Source organism: Enoplosus armatus, chromosome 1 (genome assembly GCF_043641665.1).
Source record: "Enoplosus armatus isolate fEnoArm2 chromosome 1, fEnoArm2.hap1, whole genome shotgun sequence".
Classification (NCBI taxonomy): domain Eukaryota; kingdom Metazoa; phylum Chordata; class Actinopteri; order Centrarchiformes; family Enoplosidae; genus Enoplosus; species Enoplosus armatus.
In genome coordinates, this window is record NC_092180.1 from 13,848,754 (window position 1) to 13,875,340 (window position 26,587).

Consider the following 26,587-nt stretch of genomic DNA (forward strand, 5'->3'; position numbering starts at 1 on the left):
AAGCAGCAAATCCTCACATTTGAAAAGCTATAACTAGTGGACATTAGGTATTTTTGATTATCTTTAATTATCTATAACAATATCAAATAATATCAAAACTGTTGGCAATTAATTAATGAACAAATCCTTTCGGCACTACAAATGTTATTCAAAAACTCTGACATGTAGATATACTGTACGTTTTATCAATATTTCTTAAAATCTTAATGATCAACGTGGTTCTGGCTTTCCCCGACATCACCCGCCCATGAGTCTGATGAATCTCATGGCCAAAGAAACTGAGACTGTGTCTGTAACGGCATTTTTAACCACAGACTTGGTCCCATGTCATCGCTCCGAGCCACCATCATGCCTCTGATGTCCAGACACATTCCCTTCCACTCCACCTGTGCCATAAGCTCGTCTGCTAAGAGCTCCTCATGTCTCCTACTCAGGCATCCATCCCCCTCCCTGTCTCCACCCTCCATGCTCACACTCACACCAAGTAACCCAGTTTTCTCCGCTCGTTATCTCCATGGCAACGGAGGAAAACATCTACTATATGCACTATTGTTGTTGCCTCTTACCTAGAAATCACAGGGTAACACAGATATGAGGTATCATCTCTAACAAGCTTAAAAGTCTTGTAATTGATTTTTAGAAAAAATATTTACTGTTGAGACAATATTATCAATTATTAAAACTCATTGAGGGCGGCTGATGGTTGCTTCTGAGTGTGTTCACGATCATGGTGTCATACGTTTACACCATGATCGTGTGGAGGAGGGTTCATCCATCAGCAGGGTAGAGACGAGTGTTTGTGCCCTGAGCTGACCCCTCCTCTCTTCTCAGTCAGACTGGCAGGGGGTCTGGTAATTAGGCTGGAAGTAACGTGCTGTTACAAAGACTCACTCTGCGCCTCCTTCTCACTACACAAGCCCTGACTCCTCAACTCTGTCTGGGTACAGTACATAACATGACGAAAGTGATCTCGCGCACACGCGCACACACACACACACACACACACACACACACACACACACACACACACACACACACACACACACACACGGGTGTTTAAGCGTGCAGGTGTGCTGCGGGAGCTCTCAGGATCATTGAAAGGTTTAATGAATATAAATATACGAGTGTAAAAAAGTTTGAGCTAATTGGGGCACCAGGTTGTTCTGGGGGTTCGGGATGGTGGTCATGTAAATTGCGGCGTCACCAGTTCACGTCTGTCCGGGGACTGTTGCTGCATATCACCTTCTCTCTCTTTCATCTCATTTCCAGTCACATATCTCACTTCTATTATGTAATAACAGCAAAAAGTGCCCAAAAAATAATAAGAGCTTCTCAGAGAATCTCAAGACTTCTTTTAAAACTTCTTGAAAACTCATGTTTATTGTAAGAATTTCTTTTTAATCTGGCAAACAGGTGAGGTTATGTGTGTATGTGAATATCTCTGTGCATGTACTGTATACTTAGGTGGAAATGTGTGTGTACATATATGTATATATATATACATATGTGTGTATTTGGTATTTTATTTGTCCACTGTTCTTACTATTTGGTCTTATTTTTTTGCTTTATGCTTGCCCTTTGTAATCGCTGATTTTCACAAGTGCTACATTAATAAAAGTTATTATTAGATTATTATTATAAAATGTACATGATGTGAAGTAAGACCGTTTTTTGACCAGGACAGAGTGGGACTTCTAATTTTTCACAGCAAACGTTTACTGGTTTCTGAAGATATATTCTCGGAGACTCATGACTTTATCTGGAAACAGAAAAAAGTGCCACTGTAACTAACAAACTGTGAAGCATCACATGTATCTGGTAAACTGTGAAAGCTTTTAAGAAGCCCTTTTTTATCTGAGACATGGGATCTGTTTTAGTCACTGAACCAAAAACAGACAAACATCAGGCCACAAAGTGCATTTTGTCTGAGGGGGAAATTTGTTGTTGAAACCAGCGTAAGAATGTGACCCAGGATGAAAACAGTCAGTTTTATTCAGGACTTAATTGGGATAACTTTAAATTATTACTAATTTTGACCCCCTGAAAATCCCCTGAGGATCCACAGACCCCGACTTAGAGCATCGATTATCGTCAGAACATAGAAACTCCACTGTTTGGCAGTCTACCACAAGAGGGCAGTCTTAGTCCAACTTCCTTTCTTCTGATAGTGACCAGCAGCTAATAAATACATTTGTAAACCAGCTCTGGGTACACTGGATGAAATCAAGGCAGACTGCGTCTTTCATTGAGCTCACATCTAAATACCCTCCAGTCCTACTCACCTCATGTCCTGGATCAGGGACACTTTAAGAGGGGGCATGGCTGATCCACCACCATCAGATTTGCGTCTTTCAGCGTCATGAATGAAACCTGGTGTTGGGGGGAAAAGATGACGTTAGGCAGTTTCTAATTTGTTCATTCATTCATTTTGTTCATTAGGTGAACTGGTTCCAGCATTTACCTGGAGGTCCTAAACCACCTGGAGTTGCATTTTTCTTCTCTTTGCTCTCCTGATAGTGCAGCAGGTGGGACCACAAGGCAGATTTACCCTGAAAGAGAAAACATGCACTAGTGCCATTATCTGCTGTATGTCCACCAGCTATGGAGGATCAATGTGGTGAAAAAACGACTGCATTGATTTTATTATTTTTTTCCTGACCTGTTTAACCTGCAGCCCGTGGCTCCAGATCCTCTCCAGCAGGTCACAGAGGCTCGCGATCAGAGTGTTCTCCTCAACACCAGTGATGCTGACCTCTCCATGACCCAACTCCACAGCCTCCCGACCCATCTTCTCTACCAGCATACGCTTGGTCTGCAGAGAAACACATAGACACACTGTTGTTACCGGACATTCAGGGCAATCAAACTAATAATGTTGGCCGTGTTCTGATATTCATTTTTGTGCAGAAGGAAAAATATTTTACAAGAGGACTAATCAAGGTAAACACAAAGCCTTCAACTGGTGCCAAGACAGCAGTTACTTTCATGCAAGGTTAGACACCATACACTTTGTATTTTTAAAAGGAACAGTGCAAACTACATTTAGTTTTCAGTGATTAATAATTGAAAACTAAATGTAGACATTACAAAGTTGGCCATAACTCCAAATGATTGGGATTCTCTGCTGACTTTATTCCACGGCAGTACTCGTTCAAAGTTGCTTGCTATAAAATCAGCTTGATGCTAAAATATTTATACATGTATATAAATGTGAACTTATTTTCAACTGAAATAATGTGGCGCAGCAGAGATCACAGGAAACATAGTCATACACACACCTTGTTCCTGCACTCCTTCAGCAACCCTTCGACAAATTTCCAGTTAGTCTGAGCGATGACAGAAGGCGACAGGTTGGACAGTTTGGGCTGTCTGATGGTCGTGCCCAAGTTCCTGGCTTCCTGGATGTACTTCTAATAAAAAGACAGAGAGAATTCAGTCAGCAATCAACGAATCATAGAAGGAAACACAGAAATCTGTTCGATACTCAGCTTTCTGGTGGGCTCACATCACTGGTGAAGGTTACCACAGAGGAACAAGGAATACTAGAATAACTGCAGGAGTTCAATCAGTTTGTTTTACAGTGACAAGTAATGGAGGTCTTGACAATACGTTGCTGTACTATCTTTCTGTTCTAAACATAATTTAAGGTGCCACACATTCACTACTTGGACTTCAGACTTTACACTTTAAAGAGACACCAAAACAAACTGCTCGATTGCTGTGGTAAATATCCAGACTTCAGATATTAAAGCAGCACCCTGTGTAAGCAGCAAAACTCACAAAAATGAAATATAAGCTTATCAAAGAAGAACTGACTTGGAAGATTTGCTCTCAGAATTTTGACTTCTTTTGATAAACATGATTTTTTGTTTTAATAAAAGAAGAACTAATATTAAGAACTCCAGTTGACACTAACACAGCTGAACATTTTCTTTACTTTGACATCAAAGTGTGACTAGTCAATAAGAGCTCCTGCTAACATGATATTGTTTATTTATATACAAGTAAAACCAGAAAACTAAGAGGGCTCTCTCCAAGTGAGGCCAATGACTGTATCCCCAAACATGACATGCTTTAGAAAGTGACATTGGATTATCAAATAAAATTCAGCTGCTGGAGGTGAAGGAAGCGGAGGGAGGAAAAGACCACATGGGTGGACAGGTCATGTGGTCCCAGTGTTAAAGCTAAAGGCCTCACAAACTACCAACACATACCACGTCCACAGTCACCGACTTTAGACAGGGCCTGAAGGACTGCGAGAGCCAGTAGTAGTCAAGAAACAGCAGGAGCTGCAGCTCCGGAAACAAACACTCTACATGCTGAGAGTGTGCGAGCGTGAGTGCAAGAGAGGCAGAGAAAGACAAAGAGACAGTGAAAAGAGACGGCGACCAGAAGTGTGAGAACAGACAAGATGGTACAAGCGAAGTCAAAATAAAGCAAACAGAGAACAGGACATGCAAAATGAACAAAGACAACAACGCTCAGGCAGTCAATCTGTGTGAATATGAGCTGAGAGAAGAAAAACACTACGGTGACCTCCCACCTCTCTCTGGTCATTGTCTAAATAAAGGTGCTCAGCATGCTGCTTCTGTCGGTCCCTCCTCCTCCACTGGGCAGGAGCGCTCCTCTTGGTCCACCTGTCCCACGAAACAACACACCTTTGATCAGCTTTATGGAGAAACGACAGCCATCAAGCTCAGATCAAGTACAGACAGCGAAGGTTCAAATGAATATAAGTACAAGTTTTGATGCGACAATAACGTGAAATATTCACTTGTTGCTGGTGGGTCCAGTGGAGAGCACGTCAGACTGCAGTCGGGGGAAGAAGCCCTGCTCGTAGCGTCCCTGACCGATCTTCATGTCCAGCAGGTGGGGGTGCAGGGCAGTGTGGTCGATCTTTGCGACTCTCATTTCAATGGCTTTCTCTGCGGAGGAGACGTGGGAGGCAGTGACACGACAGTGAGGATGGATTCATCATTTTGTTAATTTGCCCAAATCATAGTGCTTTCATTGTCAAGATGTGAGTGTCCTTTGCACATCATGTCATCGAAATAACCATCACAAAAAGACACATCCTTGCCATTTATACAAAAAAATCAATAAAAAGAGATAAATAAAATAATGTATAGGGCTAATCTCACTTGAAATATCATATAGTCAGAAATAACATAATTTTCTTTTTTCATCTTCTCACCAATCATCAGACTAAGATTCTCATATTCTACTTAATTCATATTTACAGGATAACTATGATGAAGAATCTCTAATTTCTCTTTTAGTAAAAGACCGACAAGAGAAGAAAGAGAACAAGTCAAAATCGAAAAAGACATTTCCTCCCAAACACCCAGAGAACCAAAAGAACAGACAGAATAAAGGCTCAGAATAGATGTTCTTTTTCTTCAAAGGAACCAGATCAGAGTCCTCCATGAATGCAGCTTTAGACAGTGATTTTCTGATGCCTGATTAACAACCCACCCACACATGGGGTTTGTGTTAACAAAAGCACCCACGAGTTTGGAGAAATACAATAGACCTTAAATAGATAAACAGGAAATGTAGCATGAAAATAGTGAAAAGTACAGAACCCCAAAAACAACTTTACTGTCTGAAGCTGTGATTCACAGGTACAACAATCTGAAGTTTATTATCACCCAATCACCTGCATGCTCCGAGTCATCAGCTCACCACCAGAAAGATCAGTGATAGTGCTTTTAAACATTATGCTCACCAAGCTTTGTAAAAACTGACATGTATGCAATGCATAAAGGAGTAAATAAAAAACATTTAACATCTCCAAACTAGAGGGCTTTCTGTATACCACACTGTTATCGTGTGTTTGGAGTTAAAGTGAAGTGACACCCATCCATCCTCTGTGAGTGTAAATAACGTAATGCATTGCCCACACATTCAGAGAGCTGCCACCCAAGCATGCTTCAGGTAACGAGAGCAAATATTACGAAGGTGAGTGCTGTCGTTCTCGAGCCCAATGGCATGAGGTCCAGGAGCGACAAAATCAGCTTTTTCATATCGTTTTTTAAGCAGGTTGTCTGCAAACAAGACAGCAATTACCAGTCAGTTCACTGAAGAGAGCAAATGTCAAAAAAAGTCAGTCAGAAGTTCACACCTTCAAATTAATTTGTGACCACGCTCATTTGGACTTCAAATTAAAAGTTCAATTAAAAGAGTTTTATAGTAGACTTTTAAGGTCTTCTTTAATTACATTCACAAACATTTTGGCTTTACTCAGGGCCATATTTAAACATGATGCAAGTCCACATTTTACTGTCTCAAGATACTGTGGTGAAGCTATTCATTTTCAAACTAAAACCTGAGGCTTTCCTCAGGATGAGTTGTTTATCCCAAGATACAGAGACACGTCCAGACAGCTGAGGAATATTGACACATTTGATGGTGCTGGTGCTTTAAAAGCAATCCAACTGTGTTCAAAAACTTCCCAAAGCCTTTTTTTCTGAAATCCACAAAGCTTTTCAAGGATTTTCAGGGCTGATATTTTTTTCCCTTACCCGCTTCTTCAATGTTTGTGCATTTCTGGTACATCGAGGTGCGCAGTGTGGGTGTGCGGACGTTCAGCATGCGGATCTTATCCACACGGGAGTCAAACACCCTCAGCGTGTGCTCCTTCTCCTCATCGTCATGACAGAGGATCTTACTATCGATGAAGGAGGCAAACATCTGCGTCTCCAGGAAACGTGACAGGAAGGGCAGGTAGGGCTCTGGCTGGTCAGACAGGAAGGAGGCCTGCACACACACACACACACATACAATGTCATATACTACGAAAGAATAATACCCTTCACTCTACTATGATATATGCTAACAAAGCACTTTACCTTGTCAAAGTTCTGCATCTGGTCTCGATTGGTGAACCAGGACTCTTTGTCCTGGCTCGGCTGGATGACAAACACCTCGTAGTCTGCGAACATCTGGGTGAATCGGTTGGCAAAGACTTCGCGCACCTGGATGTTGAGTTGGTGCATCTTCAGCTCCTCCTCATCACACTGAAACCGCACGTCCTTATTGCTGCTGGCATCCTCTCTCACCTCCAGCTGATGTGCACAAGCATTCATTAAACACACACACACACACACACACACACACACACACAGAGGAAAAAGAAAGGAGAGAAAAAGAGGAAAGCGTGTGAGGAATTCGGATGAAAAAAAGAAGCAGAATGGTGGATGTTTTTCATGTTATCTTATCTGACCAGGCTGCAGATGAAACAGCGGAGTTATGGGAAAGGAGGTCAAGGACATCCATTTTGATTTATGACCCAAAACAAGTTCTTTTTTTAGCATGTCAGTAGGTCAGCTGGACAGATGCCAGCATTAGGGGGCTAAAATAACACAGAGCAGGCCTACCACTGGATTTTAAAAGACGTCCCAATCCAATGACACAACCCCAGAATCTATCAAATCACTGCCTTGCGCTCAGCAGTGAGTTTAAAGATAATCATAAGTGAGGTCTGACCTCGTAGATGGAAAACTATACACAGGCAATGAGCTAATCCGTTCACGGAAAGCTAATGCCGACCACCAGTGCATAAGCTGATTAGACTTTCTCTAATTAACAGCTAATTCGTCCATCCATCAGCCTTTGAGTGAGTATTTCATCATACTACTTACCACTGTTTGTGAGATACTCGAGCCAAATGGAAATGAGACGGTGCAGACGCCAACTACATCTGTTGATGTCAGTGTCTATAAAGGGTTTCTGTCATCTAGGCTGTGAGGCATCAACCAGCAGCATTTCAAAGGCCACTGGAGCTGATGTTTTGAACTGATGAAGCAAAACATCTTCGAGACTCCCTCTTCTATTAACATGATGCTCAAAACACGGATGGGAGGGCAGCTACAGAAGAATCTCTATGATTATTTTGGAAAAAATATTCAGAATATTCAAAATTAAATATCAAAACATACCTTAACGATTAAAACAACTTAACAAAAAACATAAAATGCTCCTTTTCAGTCTGTACTGACAAACCATGTATACAGTCCAGTGTGAAAAGGCTCCCCCTTTTGTTTATTGTCCGTTACTGCAACAAGAACGGTAATAACGTAATGATACAATGAACCTTTGTATTTTTCGTTCAGTTCATGCAGTCATTTTGATTGTCGTCCCTATGTTCTTACCTTTGATCCACTACATCATTTATAAGCTGGCAAAATATAGTTGCACATTTATGAGAAGACATTAATTCCAGTTGAAAATGTATCTGCATTGCGATGGAGTTGCTGAACATAAGGATTTAAAACAACATTTGCAAGGCTAATTTTACATTGAATGCATTGATTATTTAAAGATCCTGATGACCTAACTGGCTGATACAGAGATCACACTTATTATTTAAATGATCTTGGAGAAATAATTGATCTTCTTTATCATCATATTGCACTTTTTGTATCTACAGTCACCATTTCATTTTTGGTAAAAGTCAAACCTGGGGACAAAATATGACACTTTCATGCATTTTTAATTAATGAGATGACATCTTTTCTCACTTTCTCCAGGCTGACACCTGTCCTCTTGACCAGAGCCTGCAGTCTGGCAATCGTCTCATTCTCCCTCAGCAGGTAGGAGTTGAGGGGGGAGGCCAGGTTGCCATTACGCTTGTCAGAGACCATATCGACGGATCGAAAGCCCCGGTACTTGGCCTGGGTGTCGCTGGAGTGAATGTTTCCCTCTGGAGACACGCCAAAGGACATGAGCACCTCTGAGATCTCCTGAATGAACTCTAGTTTGTTGGGAAACTGGGGCAACTCCTCGGGCAGCTCAAGGAAGTGGTTGTCGATGTCCACAAAACACAAGTTAGCCTGGAAGAAGGCGCGGAGCGAGATAATTAAGTATGAAAATCATATATATTTTTCCTAATGCACAAAAACAGGAGTAACACTAACACTGTCAGTGCTACTAGTCCTACAAGTCAACCTGTGCTAATGCTAACAAGTCTAACAAGTCCTAATAACAGCCAACAAGGCCTATTTTTATATCCCTTTTAGATCCGACAGTTCAACCTCCCGATTTACCTGACATGTCTGACAGCACATTCTACAAATGTCTGTCTGTCTTTGTATAAAATAGGAAGAAAAAAGACTTGTTCTTTAATGAGCTAACTGTTGACTGACAAGTCAACCTGGCACACTGTGCTGAGAGCAGTAACTGACCTTGAAATACCCCTGTACACTGAGGGCACTGTGCTGGTTAAATATAAGAATATCAGGAGTAACTACATACTTCAAAGAATCTTAAAAATGCAGCCATTAGAGGAATGAGAAGAAGAAAAACTGTCCTCCATAGCTTCTGTCAGCAGTACAACAAAGGCCTTACCTATGCAGAAAGACAATAATAAACCTGCTTGTTAGATCAACAGACAAAAGTGTGCAGAGGCGAAGGTTGCGGGACAAATATACGTAGGAGGACCTCCAGTACTGTTCACACCTCTCACTACTAATATGGAAATCCTACAACAGTAAATTTAGCAGCATTACTACCATGTCGGTGCAGACATGACATGACCGAACAGTTATTTTCTTTGCAAGAGATAACATATTCAAATAAACCAAATGAAGAAAGTTTAAACTCAGTGCAGGAAGACACTCCGGTGTGTTTGTACCTCCTGTGGCAGCTCTAGCTTGGTGCGGTCATCTTGTCCATTGGAGTGGAGGCCCATGAGATACGGCACAGGGGCATCCAGGAAGTGGAGGAGGGAGGCGGGCAGAATGGGGACGTACACATGTTGCCACTGGTAGGGGAACATTAATGCTGTGATGCTCTCTGCCACCGTCATCAACCGCTGATAATCTGTGTCACACACAAAAACAGTGGTGAAGGAATGATGGTAACCATGTAAATGATATGTGGCAGCAGTATTCACAGAGATATATACGTACATAAAGATTTTAGGGCTCATTTCCTGACTTGATTATTACTTTAAAGCTTTGGCGATTATAATGATTATGATCACTCGCGTTTTAACTTTTCCTGACTGGTGGTTTCCACAGCACAGTCATCAAAATCACCACATGCCTGTTCAATGACGTTAGAAGTGATAAAATCAATGTTTACTGGACAAGAGTAGAGGACTTTAAAGAGTAAAGCTACACTGAAACCCTGCTGTACTGCTGATGATAGACAGTCTTCGCAACATCTATTAAAACGATTCTATACTATTAAACTATCCCTGACATTAAAATAAAAGGGGAAAAAAAGGTCGCACAACTCTTTTCCCATATTTTACCCCCCAGTGTTCTGGGCTGCACTGCATTTGTCTGAAAAATGTTGTTTACTCCTCCAATAAACAACATCTGACAGAAGAGTTGTGCAGCATGTCTGTTATTTAAATGGGATTACACTGTTTATGCCTCAGCTCTCCTGTTTGCTCTCTGAGTTTGAAACCTATGAACCGCCCCACACGGCATGCCAGCCAATCATGCAGTGTTTGCAGTAACACACAGGTTCATCCAGAATATTAGCATTGGCTTTGTTAGCCAGTGCAGCTGTTCAAAATCTTTTTGTTATTAAGAGCACAGGCTTTACCCGGTGGAGACAAAGTGGACTAACTTGACAAGACAAAAAGAAAACACACAACACTACCACAGTGTTAACTCATTAGTCCGGTTGTCTTTGTTATTCTCTGTTCTGTAAATGTGGGAGTGGAGTGGCACCAATGACCAACATTAAAAGAATTAGCTTTGATGTCACACAAGCCACATCCAAATTTAGGGAGTGGATCCACTGAAGTCCATATTTGTAGATTCACAACATGCTGATATGGCCTGTACTATGATAAACAGTCATAAAAATGTGTCAAGAAATGCCTGAAATTGGACAACAAAACTGGTGTGTTTTCTGTAGTCCTCAGTGCTCCATAAACCTATTATGTGCTGATAAATTTGTGAAGTTAGTAACTTTACTTATGTAATGAGTATTTTGACATTGTGGTATTGCTTGCCGCTGTTTACCACTGTATTTACATTTGGTAGGCCAGACACTGTACTGGTGATAAACTTGCAAATATTTGAAATTCTTGACTGCCTGAACAGTTTCAGTCTCTTTGAGGCTACACCAACTCATTTGAGGAGGATTTCCTTCGTGGCCTGTGTGCTCTGGAGGCTCGAGACTCTGACCTGTGACACAGCGACAGTCAGCTGGCCCTCAGGCTGCCATTAAATTCCTTTGCCATGACTCCACACAGCAACACTCCTTCATGTTCAGGGTTTCACACTTAAGTCAGCTGGTATACATGCAAATATGTGTCCGCTCCTCTTCATCTGCATTCCTGCTCTATCCTGTTGACACCTACTGTACATTCAGCAGCAGCTCTGCCCCTCCTGTTATGGAGCCAAGATAAATACCATTCCTTCATTTGGTCATGTGCTGGTCCATGAGAAGAGACTCTCACGCCCGGACTGGGCCTCCCCCTCATCCCCCCTCTCAGCAGGCTTTCTCTCCCAGGATGGGGACAAGAATACTAACATCACCGCCTGCTCTTTAACTGGGCCACAACAACAAGAAGAAACCACTTTAACTCAAGTGCTGTTGCTTATATACACAGATGCATGGACATTTTGTAAATGTCCACACTGAGAATGGTAGCAGTTTGGACTTGAAGTGATGCTTGAACTATTCAGTTTACATACTGAGTGCAAATATATGCAGTACAGCAGGATAAAAATACACTGAACACACAGAAGTGAAACTGCTGCTACAGATCTTACAGCTCAGTACTTTTCTGATCAAACAACTCGTTTGACAAAATGGGTTCTGTGTTCATTTAAACAGCCTCAGTTTGGCAATAATGGAGGCTACTTACTGATTTTGATCAATTCATATTTTCATTTGTCTGAGGTGAATGGAAAAGCCAAAGAGCCAAGACGTGTCTAAAAACTTCTAACCAAAATGTACTCAACAATTAGCATGAGTAAAATATATGTAAATAGTTTGCGTTACTTTCACCACAGTTCCTCCAGCACTGAGAGCTTAATCTTCTTTTATATTTAGAAATGATTTAGAAGAAGTATCTCCATATTTATTTTCCAGTTCAGTTCAGATGAAGCAACTCTGCACCGTGTAACTGCAACATCCTCAGTTCAGATCTCTCCTTCACACCCTGATCTCCCTGTCCCCTCATCTATCCTGTCACTCGCACCACACAAATCACATAAAGACAAAAAATGCCCACGAAATAACAAATAACGGCTTAATTGTAGTATGTCACAATGGCTGACACATGATGAGCTTCCTGTTTGAGAAAGACGGAAGCAGCAGACAGTATTTGAACATATTTTCTTCTATGTCTTCAAGGAAGAAATACTGGCCAGAGTCTTTTCTATTTCTTGTCATCAGAGTTAAGAATTCCAGTGCTATTTTTAGCACATAGCACATACAGTCCTCTCCTTATTTGCGGAGCATCCCTCTCCTCAGTGTGTGTGTGTTTAAGTGCGCAACATCTTCTGCTAACAATCCCTCGTTTCTTCTCAGTGGAAGACTGCCAGGGCTTAACTCTACACAACATCCGTCACACGTTCTGCAGTGATGAGCCTCGTGTGTGTGTGTGTGGGGGGGGTGGTGGCATGATGTCACTTCCAACCAATAACAATCAACCTGCATCACTGCTATCCTCCCTGTCTCTGGGTTGCCTAGCAACAACACAGCTTTCCTCCTTAAGAGCCCCCCCCGGCCCCTGGCGTTTTGTAAACCATTTGCCATTGTAATGGATCCAATCACCACACCAGACCCAGCATCCTTAAATGATTTCCTTGTTTCTCCTCACACACACACACACACACACACACACACACACACACACACACACACAAATGGTGAACAATGACATGAATGCCACCTTTTCTAAAATACTATTCTGCTTAGCAAAGGATGGTACTACTAATGAATAAATACTAACAGGGATTACAGGGAGTTCCCTGCCAAAGGGTTTATTTAATCAAAAACTCTATGAAATTAGGTAATTCATAATCAGACTCTTGCTGCCTGTTTTTCTTAAAGGATGAATCACAAAGAGGACGAACCACAGCTACCAAAAGAGGCCTGCTGAGCCCAGGAGCTCAAATGTGCAAACAAGACGAACCTACATAGCAACTCACACACATTTACATGTGAATCCCGGAGATAGCTGCCTGTGATGGGTGAGGGGGCCAACATTTACACAGGCTGGTACTCACCATGCATCACTTTAATGGAAACACTCAACAGGTTATGTAATCTCCTGGATAATGGTTCCACCATGCATATCAGACATGTGTCATAGCCTTCGGCCGTGGTTTTTGTTCCCATACAACAACCATCCAGACATTTTAAATCCTAAAATCTCTGAAGTTGGCCATAAAGCTGGATTATGAAGCGACTGTGTAGCAATGACACAACGTGAAACATGTACAAATTTTCTATGTCAGGCCATGAAAGGGATGGTGGTCAGATTTATCTTGACGAGCACAAAGAGCTCAGCAGCCAAATAGTTTTGTTTTGTGCCACTGGAGACCACACTGAGTTAAGGTGTTTCTATTAAGCCCTGGTGAGTTAAGTAACAAACTCAAAGTATTCAAGAGCACCTGAGGTTCTCCATTATGTTTCTGCAACTTCCATCCATCCATCCAAAATGTATAAACAGGAAGGAAAACCTTAAAGCTACGTCAGCGTGTAATAACCAGGTCCCCAGGCAATATCTCATGTCATGACACTGATATGTCTGCCAGCTCCAGAGACATCTGTTGAGACTACTAACAGGATCACATGACCCCACTATTCTAAAAAAAAAACAGCTGTTACAGATAATGCATGATTTTATTCTTTGCTCTACAGCTCATTAGAAAACATGTATAGTGTTAATGAATTGCATCCACACAACACAGGATTTCAATGTAAGCCAGACTACTTATCTATTTGTTTTTAAATATGTTTGTAATGTGAGCAGGACACTTAGGTACTTGTAATCAATACATCCTAATGGGACTGGTCGCTAAAGGTCACATTGAATGTAACTGTGGCAAAGCAGCTACTTACGCTGTGAGTAGAGCAGTATCTGCATCTCGAGCAGAGCGCAGGTGAACAGCTGAAGAACGTTCTCCACCCCCAGCAGACTAAACATTTCACCAATGGGAAAGTCAAAGAGAGGCAGCTCAGATGTGCTCGGCCTCTGGCACACCACGGGCCCGTAGACGCCTGAGAACTTGAGGGACCGCCCAGAGGGTGGCTGGGGAACCTCATAGAGGATGTTGTAGATGTAGCTCTCCAGTGGGAGGGGCGGGGGCTGGGGGGAAGTGACCGCCTGGTGAAGCTGCTGCAGCACCTTCCTGCAGGCCTGAGGGAAGGCCATGGGCGTTATCAGGCAGATGCACTTTGATACGTACAACGTGTCACGGCTGATGTCATACGAGTTGAAGCGCTGCAGGCGGGAGATGGCGGGTGCAGCGTGGAGCACGGGACGAGGCTGGGCGTGTTGGTGTCGCTGGGCCTCGGGTCCCTGTGGCGAGGTGGGAGTGTGCAAGATGTCGTACTGCTCTGCGTTGTGCATGTGGTAAAGAGTCTGCATTGCACTGCAGATCTGCTTACTGGTCACCTCCTCGAAGAAGGTGAGGGCAAAGCCGTAGGTCCGAGAGCCGTCCTCTCGGGTGATGATAAAGGAGTGGAACTGAGGCTCCCGAGAATCAACCTGCGTCCTGAACGCCAGACCCTTTGGCATGCAGAGCTGTGAGGGGACAGGCAGAAAAAGGTATCAGAGGGTTCAGAAAAGAGGAAAGGTGAGGGGACATCAGACTACATCACAGTCTAATTCACTGTTGAAAAGAAGTTATACGAGCTCATCATGTCGAAAAATTCAGCCTATTTAGGGAACAACTATTTAGGGCATAGTTTGTTCTCAAAATATTATCATAATATTATAATAAACATTTTGGGCACATGTTTATTAGCTGCAATTTTTTGCTTGCAACTTTATTCATGTGATTTTTCATACATTTGCATGATACAATATACTCATTCATTTTGTGATACTGATTTCAATCCTATCGCCCAGCCAAACTATTACCCTTAAAGGATATGAGGAAGATGTTATGACTGTATGGAGCTCATACCATGCCCACTGCATCCTGGTCAAATGGATTCCACTCGACATTGTCTGGAAAATGTGCAAGAACTTTGGATTTAAAGGTTCTCCGCAATGGACTCTGCTCAAAATTCTCACCTGAAAGTGAAACAAACAGAGAGAAGAGCAAAAAAAACAAAAAAAGGGGACAAACAGTTAGCACAGGTTTTCCGATGTAGATGGAGGAGCAGAAGAACAGTCTGATCAGAAGCAGGTTTCAAGTGCCAGGAGCAACTCCAGAGGAAAGAGCTAGTCAGCATGTTTGTCTTGAGAGGAAGATTGTATTGCATCATGTAAAGCTGCCATCTGCATCCTGCTCTGGAAAGTAAACAAAATAAAATATTCAGGCAGCATCTCATACTGCAAAATAGATAATTTATCAGAGGAAAAAAATCAATCTAACTTTACAGATCTAAATGCTTCCTGACAGCTTTAATGGCAATACAAAGGAACACACAAAATAATCAATCATAGAAAGCACAAACTGAGTTGATTTGAACCCAGAGTAAAGCAGAAGTGATGCACACACCAAAGGCACTACTGAAAAGTCATTCAGAGTGTAGGGGGGAGAGTAAACACTGACCAAGCAATGCCGGCGCAGGCAGCACTGGATTCGTGTGTGTGTGTGAGAGAGAGACAGAAGCAGTGATTGTCAAACATCAGCTCATTGTTCAGCTGCTGCTGAAGGATGTGAGGGAGAGGGAGGAGGCGAAAAGAGAAACCAGGAGGAGAGAAATCAGAGTGCGCAAAACAGAAAGGGCAAGTCCCCACACCTGTGCAGGAAAAAGTAACTGTGAAAACTCAGAATTTGAAGTAACAAAAGAGGGCTGCTGAGAAACAAAACAAGGTGTGCCAGGTTACAGGTTGAAGCGTTAAAGCTGAGCTCAGGTTAAGAGGAGGGAGGAGTGTGTGTGGTGGGAGGGTTACCTTCATTTGCCAAATTTCCTCTGGCCCCATCTCTGAATTTAGTAGCTTCTATATACTGGCATAAAGCTACACAACAAATAAAACAAAAAAATATAATTAAAAGCCTGGTTCTGGATGGGTCGCGCATCACTTCTCAGTTTTTGTGCAAACACATCCTGACAGCTCTGCTCGGACAACAAGCTGCAAACAGACGCGGGACATTATTGTGTCAGGTGGGTATGCTAATTCAAGCCGGCTGGTGGGGGTTTGAAACAAGAATACAGTGATTCTGTGTGTCATAGTTTCCTCTTCTTCTTGAGATCATGCAAATCCATATTGCTCATATATGGATTATATTCTCCCCGCAGAGAGCCTGCAGCCATGCTAGCAGCTCTGTGAGGCTGTACTTGGGCACAGTGGTGCTTGGAGCTAATTGCTAATGTCAGCATGCTAACATGCCCACAATATATAGTATAGTATAATGTTTACCATGTTGTTCACCATCTTAGTTTAGCGTGTTAGCATGCATGCATGTCTGTACAAAAGCTCACAGCACCAGATCCAACAGTTGAGATATTTCAGTCTGTGGCTGAAAATGAATCAAATCAAGCTTCAAATGATAATTCAATGTTACTGAATAGTTTAAGCTAGGAGTACTAAGAGCTCAAAGTTGTAACCATATTTTTTCTTATCGGCTACCATAAATGTTGCTATTTGAAGGATAAGACTGGCAATATTCTGCATCTTTCTTATTGTTAACAAATCCAACAAAAAGACCAAGACAATAAAGAAAATATAGAGTAACGTTACCCTCATGCTTCATGATTTACCCAGTGGTATGCATAGCACAAGTATTTTACTTTACAAGACATGATGTGACATTTCAACAGTTCGCCCTTTTAATTTCAATGTGAAAAAACATATCAGTGTGTGGCAAATTGGTCTAATGTGTGTATTCCATCAGTAGACGGTCGTGGGACTGAATGAGTAAAAGACTGCTCTTGTATTGCAGACTGACTGGCCCTGGAGCTGAGTTAGATTATCCAACATTTCACATAAAAAACCCTTTATGTAGCCAGGCAATGCTTTTTGCTGTCCTCATCATGCATGACATTTGCCAAGCACCAATGAAACAGTCCTGTTGGCAGAAACACACATTCATGCAGCATGTCAAAGCCGACACATGCCATCGCCTCTTTTGTAGTTACACCACGTCAGCTTCAAACCAAAGCAAGGCTCATGTGGCCTGTGAGATGTGAAACTAGGACTTTCCTTGCTGGACTTTTTGTGGACCATGTGGGTGATGAAAATCAATTTATAATATGACTCAGTGGTGACACACACACACAGACAAGACATGATGACTCTCTCATCTCACTTCCCTTATGACTACAGTAATTCTCTCTGTTGCATTTGTTTGAACAAGACACTTGACTCAATCTTGGAAAGCATTTACTGAGAATCCTAGATCTTTACTGAAGAAAGAGGTTGACAATATCTGACCCCGAACGTATCAATGATTTAAAATCCCCTTAATTCCACAGTCTTATCCTTCTCCAGCCTGGCAGTAAGGGAGGTGTTGACTGAAGGAACAAACAAGTTCACATTAGACTGTTAAGAACAGTGAAATAAATCCTGGCAAGGGAATAAAAGTCGTAAGGATTATGTGGTTTAATCTGTTGGTTAATTTCACATCCAAACTGCCTACAGGGAAGAAACTAGGCCAGAAACACAACTCAGACGACAAAAACGTCAGCAACCAAAGATAGATCAGACAGTGAGATTTTTAAGATTAGTAGGGATGGGAAGAATTATCAAATTCCTTATAATTTCTTTGACATTTTTTATACCACTACGATGACTCCAGAATCAGTGTTTAATCACTATATTTAAAAGGCGTATAATTGTTTTTTTGACTTTGTTCAAAGAGGATAAAAAACGCTGACATCACAAACTGACTTCCGTTGTTCATGAGCTTGTACATGTAGGTCAGATTCCAAGACAGAAAGTGACAACAGGCGTGGAGCACGATGATGTGACTGAAGCTGTTTGTAAGTACTGCAATAAGACAACAAACATCTGGGAGCATCTGGCTGTGGGGTGAGTTGGTGTTGCTTTACTCGACCAGCAGCCTCAATTACGGTTCTTTTAAAGTAATCAGACTTTCATGTATCATGGTTGATAGTAACGTTCAATTTTTTCAAGTCAGTAGGCAGATGAGTTCAAGATCAGTGTCTTAACCCCTAAGCCACTCGAGGCGTCCTAAACCAGGCCCCAACTAAATGTTATAAAGAAAACTGAAAAAAGGAAGTCAGATATTGAAATGACAATGGGACATTTTAAAACGCCAACGTGAAAATTGAAATTCCTGAAACGGAAAACAGAAAATGTAAATGGTAAAACTAAAAGTCTAAATGCAAAAGCTAAAATTGGAACATGTAATATGAAATGGAAAATGTAATAGATGAATAAAACAAATGCATATTTAAGAAAAATGGAAAGAAAAAATTACATGATATAAGATATTTCCCTTTTTAATTTAATTCTGGAAAAATGATCCTCCATAGCGGTGTCATCCCTGTACACCTCGACTCACAGCTTTACTTGTACTATTCTCCAGGATAAATAAATGAAATATATACTTTTATTTTTGAAGAAAGATGCCTTGTTTTTTAACATAGGTTGACCTGGTCTATCACAGTTGGCTGCCTCTCCCTGCTCCTGTGCACAGTGCAGTTGGCTGAGACTACACAGGTGTTCCCTCCAGCCAACGTCTTCACCTGGTAATTAGTGCTAATTACAAGCTAACTGGGGGAGACGGTCGTCAACAGGAGCACCAACAAACTCTACTGTAAACATTTTCTTAATCTGTCATATTTTCCAACAAATGGGCCGTGATGCCATTAGAGTGTGGACCGGTAGCAGTGGGAGTGGAGCGTCATTGAGCTCTGGCTTCTCGCCGTATTCCCTCATCCTGTAAGCCAGGGACCACCCACAGCTCGGCACCCCTTCTGTGCTCATACGCCCTCACAACTACTGTAGCATGGCCCACTAGGCTCAGACATAAAAGGGATGTACCTTTCTGAATATAAAATCTATATTGAAACATGACTCGACTGCCGGCAGCAGAATGTGGTGAGGACGCCGCTAACACTTCAAAATAGCTCAGCAGCAAAAAACATCAACACTCATTCACCCCGAGGACCCAGCGCTGACAGAGCATGATAGCTCACTCTCAGCTTAAACTCACCGCCTTCACAGCTTATATTCCCAACCGAGACAATATGTTTTTTTTTAATAAAATGGACAAAATTTCACAAATACTCTCTCAGATTTCTTTACTTGTTACAGTGTGGGAAAGGTTTCTAAACTGGCACTTCAGTGTACTGAAAACTGGCACACTAACATTCAAATCAGTGGGTAACACCACTTACACGCAAGCTGCCACAAAATACCAACATCCTGTTTCTTGGGTAACTTTAAGGAAAAAAAGTGAGAGTCAAAGAAAAATGTCAATATGTCAAGAAATTCCTTTAATTGCACTGGACCTGTTGGAGACCCACATATGATGGGAAATGATTTTCTTGCCAAAGAACCTGCAACAAAACATCCAGCTGACAACATAAAGGAAGGACAAGTTCAACAGCACTCGTAAACTCGCTGCCCTATTTCACCCACGGCTTTTTGTTGCTGCACCCATAACAAGCCATTGTCACCATGCACATTTTGACAAGGCAGAGCACAGGTGTAGCTAATAACGTAATTATGGCTGTGTCATTTAGGTGTCCCAGTAAATTATGCGCATGCTTGAACAACTCCAGGGCCGTGGAACTGGCTCGCCCAAACGTAAAGCAGTCATAATTACTGTTATTAATTGCACCTGTGTTTTCCCTACTTTGACGTGTCCTACTTGCCTTGCAACATAAAAACATGTTCTGATGCTGTTCACGTCCATAATGTCTTGACACACCAGTAAAAAAAATCAACAAGTAAATATAAAGTCAGTTACGAAGCCAATGAGAATTACAAAGACCAGCCAGAACAATATGTACATCACATCTACAGCTAATTGTCGATGAGTCTTTAAATCTTACACTGGTTTGATGTAACATGACAGCCTGAAAGTTCAGCTCACAAAACATCTGTTAACAGCCACAGGGTTGGACTGCAGAGTAACTTGACCCACAGAAAATACGCAGTCTGTTAGACAAGAACGTGCAGGTTTAATTACTCTGCCATGACGGGAAAGAATGTAAACCTTCACCATTCAGGAGCACATCAACGCCGATGCATAACAACCATCACAAGGTCCCATTTCTTTTAAAATATGTTACTAAACATAGAAACCCAGCACTCTGCCCATAATGTCCTACAGAAAAATCCTATAGGTTTATATTATGACCGCCAGTATTAATTATTTAAACTTTGTTTCTAAGAAAACATGTTTTGTATATCATTTTGCAGCATGGACAGGTCTAAATACTACAATACCCATGAGCCTCTGCAAACATTGCACCAATCAGAATTGTAACGAATTCAAATTGCTTCATTTTCACAAAATTACGAACAAAGCACGGCCACATAGTTATCGAATTCATCCAAAATAGTGTAGAGTCATGTAACATCGTCTTTGAGAAAAATGAATGGGATCTTCACTTCTCGAGGCAGGGTGCTCCCACGTCGCTACTCTATGATGAATGAGTTTAATCTAGAATAAAACTAAAACTAATAATTAGTTACAGCCCTATGAGCCAGTCTTTTCTCACTTGTGGTCAGGTTCTGAGTTTGTAATAATTTCATGTGTAAAGATCAAATTAAACTGCACCTTCAAAGCCTATGTGAAATCTGTAACGAGTCTTCAAACTGCATCCAAAATGTCCCAATACATTTTCAAGCACATTTTTAAAACACTGACAGGAGACCCTTTACAGGCCCATAAATAAACAACTGAGTGAAAATATGAAAGCCCACATTATGCATTTAAAGGCAGCTTTCATGTTGAGCCATTCATCCTCATTTGTTTGCTGAGTAGGATTGGGGGAGAGAGGCTGCCTGGGAAATTCAAAAGGATATTTAGCATTTGAATAAGTGGAGCCTGTGTGCAAGTGTACTTATGTCCCTCAGCTCCCTGTGTTTCCAGTGTCGCCTGTGAGGCTGCAAGGTCATACATATGCTAATCAGGTCCTCCCTGTGCTGCCAAACACTGAGCTTAAAGAAAGTTTTGGTCGTTTCTTTGTGTTTCACTGTACATGAAACACCATTTGCAGCATATTAAAAGTGAGGCACATACGGTTAAATCGCTGGAGAAAAAACACCACAGAGTTTGATTTGGCTCATTTCATTCAAGTGTCTACCAATAGTCAACAGCTTTGTCAACAAAGTTTGAGACAAGGTTACTTTAATTCATTCTAAATGATTAAATAATTGGGCATATAATTACTGAATAATGTCTAGTCAACTGTTCAGTGATTACAATAATTACTAAGTGAGTAAGTTACCATCCTTAGTATCTCGCTCTGTAAGATGAACTGCCTCGTCGGTCTTTCTTTTGTTGATGATGCACAAAACTATTCTTCGATTACAGCTGCAGCGAGTATTTCTTCAGAATAAAGTCAAGTACAGTACTTAATATGGCTGCAACTACTGAGTACTTTTATTATCAATGAATCTTACGATTCTTTTCTTGCTTTGTCGATTAATGGTTTTGTCCACGAAAAGTCAGAAAATAGTAAAATGTGGTGCTGCAACAAACAATAATTTTTATACTTGATTAATGTTGTTTTTTCTCAATTAATGGATCAATTGTTTGGTCTATAAAGGTCTTGTCTTCAAATGTCTCTGTCTGACCAACAGCCCAAAACCCAAAGATATTCAGTTTACTGTCGTTTATGACAAACAAAAGCAGCAAATTCAAACAGTTGAGAAGCTGGAATCAATTAATGTGGGCCATTTCTGCAGAGAAAAAAATGACTTTCACAATTCATTGATTATCAAAATAGTTGACGATTCATTTTCTATCGACTGACTACTCAATTAATAGATTGTAATTTTCCCCGAGCCCAAGATGGCGTCTTCAAATTCCTTGTTCTACCCAACCATCAGTCCAAAACCCAAAGATATTCAGTTTAATGTGACACAGAGAAGCAGCTCAAATAGATTCCTCAGATGTGAGGACCATCTGCAAAATTGGCACTTTAATTGTCGACGTCACATATCAACACTTAGGTTTCTGCAGTTTCCCATCACTTGCATTTACTGCTAATCCACATATACATTAATGATATCTGAAACATCACTGAATTACCAAAAACGTAAAGTATGTTGATTTCATCAAGTAGAGATTAAACACTGACACTATGATACCCTTTCATGCCCGCAACAACGTGCACAAACAGGCGTGTTTTTTTTCTTTATTTTTGAATTAAAATGCAAAAGAGATTGTAGGTATACCTACAGCAGATGTTTCGCTGACATAATCACATGTAACCTGTAACAATGGAATTTCCGCACCATTTCCTCTCTCAAGACTGAAAGTCGATAAGGGCAAGCCCCTAACCTCTTTCTACAGTAAACAGCAGCATGATGCAGTAAGTAGAGCAGCGTCAGGGACATTTGACCACAGAACCCCACTTTCTACTTTTGTGCAGATTTTCAACAGGTTACATTTTGTCTAGTCAGAGAGGCCTAAAAGAACCACTATCACACATTCAACGAGTTACGACAACAGAAACACATATTGTTGTACATGTTAATCCATGCTATTAAAGCCATTTGAAAAGGGTAATTTGATAACATGATAATAAAGCTACTGTAATTTAGATCTTTTTAAAAGGTGAGAGGGGAAGTCAATCAATGGGACATTAAAAGAATCTATACTGATTTATATCTTCCACATCTGTCAAAAAACGAACATGGTGTTCGCGCAGCTGATAATGTTAGTGTCTGAGAGATTAATGACAACTGTCTAATTAGATGACACAAAATAAGAATTTGCCTTCTTAATTTTACAGCCGCTAAATGGTACCGAACCACATTTTGAAGAATGACAATCACACACTGGAGTTTTCTCTGACCACACTGATGTAAAGCCAACATTGAGTGGAGGCCACTGCAGGTGGAAGACCAAAACAGCGAGGAAAAAATGCATTTCCAGATTAAACCGCATAAGTGTGGACATGGCCAGAGTCTGGTCAACCAGAACTACCTGTGTTGTGCTCATGGTTGTGCTCAATTTAAAACGGAGTAGTGACTGTTCTTGAAATTCATTTCAAGTAAATCTGAACTTGTAAGCAGGAACTTGAATTAAAGGAAGTAAAAATAGGAACTACAGCGGTTTAGTCTTTGAAAATTAATTTTTTTGGTTTAGTCATTGCTTCAAGGAGGAAAGAACTTTCTTTCAACTACAACAGCCAACTCTGCGGGCCTCTCACTACCTGCTGAGTCACAACAAATCACACAGAAAATACAGATAAAACAGACTCTTCACTGAGGCCGATCATTATCGATCACTGTGTTGTGAACAGCAGTTGTACAAAAAACGTTTCTTTTTTTGTTTTCACAAGAATAAAAATCAGTAAAAATGGCTGAACTAATTGGATTGAGAGTACAGGAGCAGTGACCCGGTCAACAAGAGCTTATACACCTACACACAGTTACTCACAACAGGCTTAAGGCCAGTTCACATTAGTAGATTTGCACTGTAGTTTGTCGGACTGAAGTGATTCTTTGTGAGATACACACCATTTGAATGATAATGCAGTGACATCACTTGAGTTGAAACTACATTAATACATTACCAGTTTGTTCCCTCCAACATTAGGATATTAGTTAGCAGGGGTGTTGCTGTGGGAAACGCTGACATTACTTGGTGGAGGAAATGTTGGTGTGGCCAGATATTTGCATACACTCCAAATGATACAAATCTTCATTCTCAGAAGTCTAAACACTATTATTTAGCACACAGAACTCCCACCTCCACTGATATCTTGGGACTGTCACGACTACCAGATGAGACAAAGACTCAAGAGTGTTAATTACTACTATCGTTTTTTCTCCAGGTGGAAGCACCTTTAGGGCAAACTATATTAACCACACAACTCCAATGCACCTATCTGTCACAGAAAATCAAATGCATTGCATCAACAAAAGCCTTCAATAACACTGATTACAGGCATGAACATTTAAGAATAATAATTTTCCAACTATCAGCATAATCCAACGTTGGTAAACACAGTATGCAATTAGATGCATTAATACATTGAAGCAATATTTCTGAGGGGAAATCCAATAATATCTGTGGCAGATTGGGGAATGCAACATTGCTACAGACTTGAGGTTTTACTCACTGATGTCACAGATCTAACTGTAAACAATGAGATTTTTGTAAAAACTGGCTCATCTGTACCTGACCCAGTTTGGGCTCAAAACATCATACTTCTGTCGTGTAACAAATAAGGACAATAAATAAATGTGCAGTTTTGGTAACATACCCTGTCACGTTCTTCTTCTGTCAGTTGTCATAGCTAACCAACAAGCTGCGCAGAGTGGTAAACGTCTTTGTTCATGTTTGGAATTAGCTTGTCACGTAACAACTGCAGCTTGGTAGGTTGCATCTTGGATTCAGTGTCCTCATCATTTCTCAGAATCCAGAAGATGGTAAACGCATGTGTTGTCTGCAAGTGGGCCTTCCAACAATATCATCATATTGCCCACCCCTACTGACTAATGCTAAAATGTATTCTCATTTATTATCAAATGTATCATTCAACAAATCTGCTGATCAGGAATATATTATGAGAATTAAAAACAGCACTGTTGCCATGCCAGTTCATGCTCAGGGCCCAGACTATCCAGGGACCCAGATGTATATCTATATATGCAAATCTACATGCTCATGCAGGCAAAATCATAATAGAAAAGGTCACAGTCGCAGAAACATCATGACCTACTGTCCTCTAAATAGATGTTTAAGATACCTATATAATTGTTTGTGAAGGGAAGGGTGTGCCCTCTAAAGAGGTTACTTGAAGAGGTTGGTTGCCTGCACAACGTGGATCTCTGGTGGATGCTGAGGATGTGAGAGGCATTATACATGTTTGCCCTGGGGCATCTGAGAGGTTAATCCGCCCATGTGTGTTGCTACCTTGATACCTGATCTCCTCTAAATGACAGCTACGACAACATCTTCAGTTGTAATAACATTATATGGATATCAACCAACACCAATGGCTGAATTAGCTGTAAGAGGAGTGTTGCTCACATAAAATATGTATAACTGCGCAATAGCAAATCATTTTGATATGTAGAGGATAGAAATCTGGAGGGAATTAATCGACCTTTGAATTAAAATGCATGTCAGTGCGTTAAAGAGACATAACAAGCCAGTAATCCTCTCGCTCCTCATCGAGCATTACAGACAGACAGGCTGAGAGAAGATGAGCGAGGCCTAACGTTATGTTCGCTGTGAATTCATCTTAATATATTACATTATATGTTAAACGAATAAATAAACGACAGTCGCGTTAAGATACACCAAAGGTTCAATAACAACGCTGACCTGATGTTATAGCTAACACCCCTTCCCTCCTGCCTTATTTGCTCCAGCATCAGCCCGACATTTACCCCGATGGCTAATGTGCTTACCGGACAGTTCGTCGGGTTCCAGCCCGCTTTCGGTGTCGAGTCCGCAGATCACAAAATAATCTGCGAACCGGCAGGAACCGGAGCTGAAGCCGGTGGTCATTTTGAGACTGGCCCGGTGGTTCCCTTATCCCCTCAACAGGGAGCATATTAAAGGAACTCGGAGAGGTGATTTCTCTCTGCCATCACGGATGCTACGTTACTGCGAAGCTCGGAAATCAGTATCAATAAAGCTAACCTGTTCGACTAACGGCAACGGCCATCTTACATCCGGCCGTGATCCTTCACAATAAAACGTCATCGCCACACACTTAAACGGACTAAGAAACTTTGATTTTGCACCAAACTTCAAAAATCATTCGTCAAAGATATTGCCGTATCCTAAACTGTCATTTAATCTGTAGTGTTGTATCTGTAGATAGCTTTTAAAAAACTTAAATTGAAAAAAAGAATACATAAGTGAATACATAAAACAAGTACAAATTACTATTTTTAAAAGTTATAAAGGCAAATATGAATATATGACAAGAACATATAAACTTATATTGAGTAAGGAAAGGTAAAATAAATAAATACATAAATCTAGCAGCAAAGAAAAAAATCTTTGAAAGTCAGCCAACACATTTGGAGATGAAAAAATTGACTATTTCTATATGTCAAATGAATCGTCCTAGTTAATATACACAGTATCGTCTATTCAGCAGTGATTTAAGACCAGCAAATTTAGCCTTATTTGTACAATTGATTTATTTTGAAGGATATTTTCGTTTTCTCCGGGTTAATTCTAACTCTATCTGGCTTTACACATCCATAGAAATCAGAGCGTTGCAGTCGAAATGCATTGTGGTCCATCAACAACACCACAGCTGTAACCATCTGTCTTGAATCCATAAAGCAACACAAGGCTGATACTGTTTTGCA

General features: G+C 41.0%; 1 protein-coding gene across 6 annotated transcripts in view; it reads right to left on the reverse strand.

Annotated features, from left to right (window-relative positions):
* dennd5a (DENN/MADD domain containing 5A) overlaps positions 1–25,769 on the reverse strand; it is a 32,048-nt gene extending 6,279 nt beyond the window's left edge. Inside the window, exons 1-16 of one of the 6 annotated variants that reach the window (XM_070923444.1) lie at positions 25,670–25,769; positions 16,049–16,114; positions 15,111–15,220; positions 14,041–14,725; positions 9,635–9,822; positions 8,523–8,834; positions 6,852–7,067; positions 6,525–6,759; positions 5,958–6,047; positions 4,775–4,925; positions 4,544–4,637; positions 4,215–4,319; positions 3,279–3,410; positions 2,660–2,812; positions 2,462–2,549; positions 2,283–2,370 (exon numbers count right to left, since the gene is read on the reverse strand). In XM_070923444.1, coding sequence (XP_070779545.1) covers positions 2,283–2,370; positions 2,462–2,549; positions 2,660–2,812; positions 3,279–3,410; positions 4,215–4,319; positions 4,544–4,637; positions 4,775–4,925; positions 5,958–6,047; positions 6,525–6,759; positions 6,852–7,067; positions 8,523–8,834; positions 9,635–9,822; positions 14,041–14,725; positions 15,111–15,220; positions 16,049–16,114; positions 25,670–25,769 — 2,813 coding nt within the window. Of the gene's footprint in view, positions 1–2,282; positions 2,371–2,461; positions 2,550–2,659; positions 2,813–3,278; positions 3,411–4,214; positions 4,320–4,543; positions 4,642–4,774; positions 4,926–5,602; positions 5,606–5,957; positions 6,048–6,524; positions 6,760–6,851; positions 7,068–8,522; positions 8,835–9,634; positions 9,823–14,040; positions 14,726–15,110; positions 15,221–16,048; positions 16,115–25,669 lie in introns of all 6 variants that reach the window. The other 5 variants (XM_070923606.1, XM_070923529.1, XM_070923688.1 and 2 more) reach the window with 5 other exon arrangements.
* Positions 25,770–26,587: the final 818 nt, after the last annotated feature.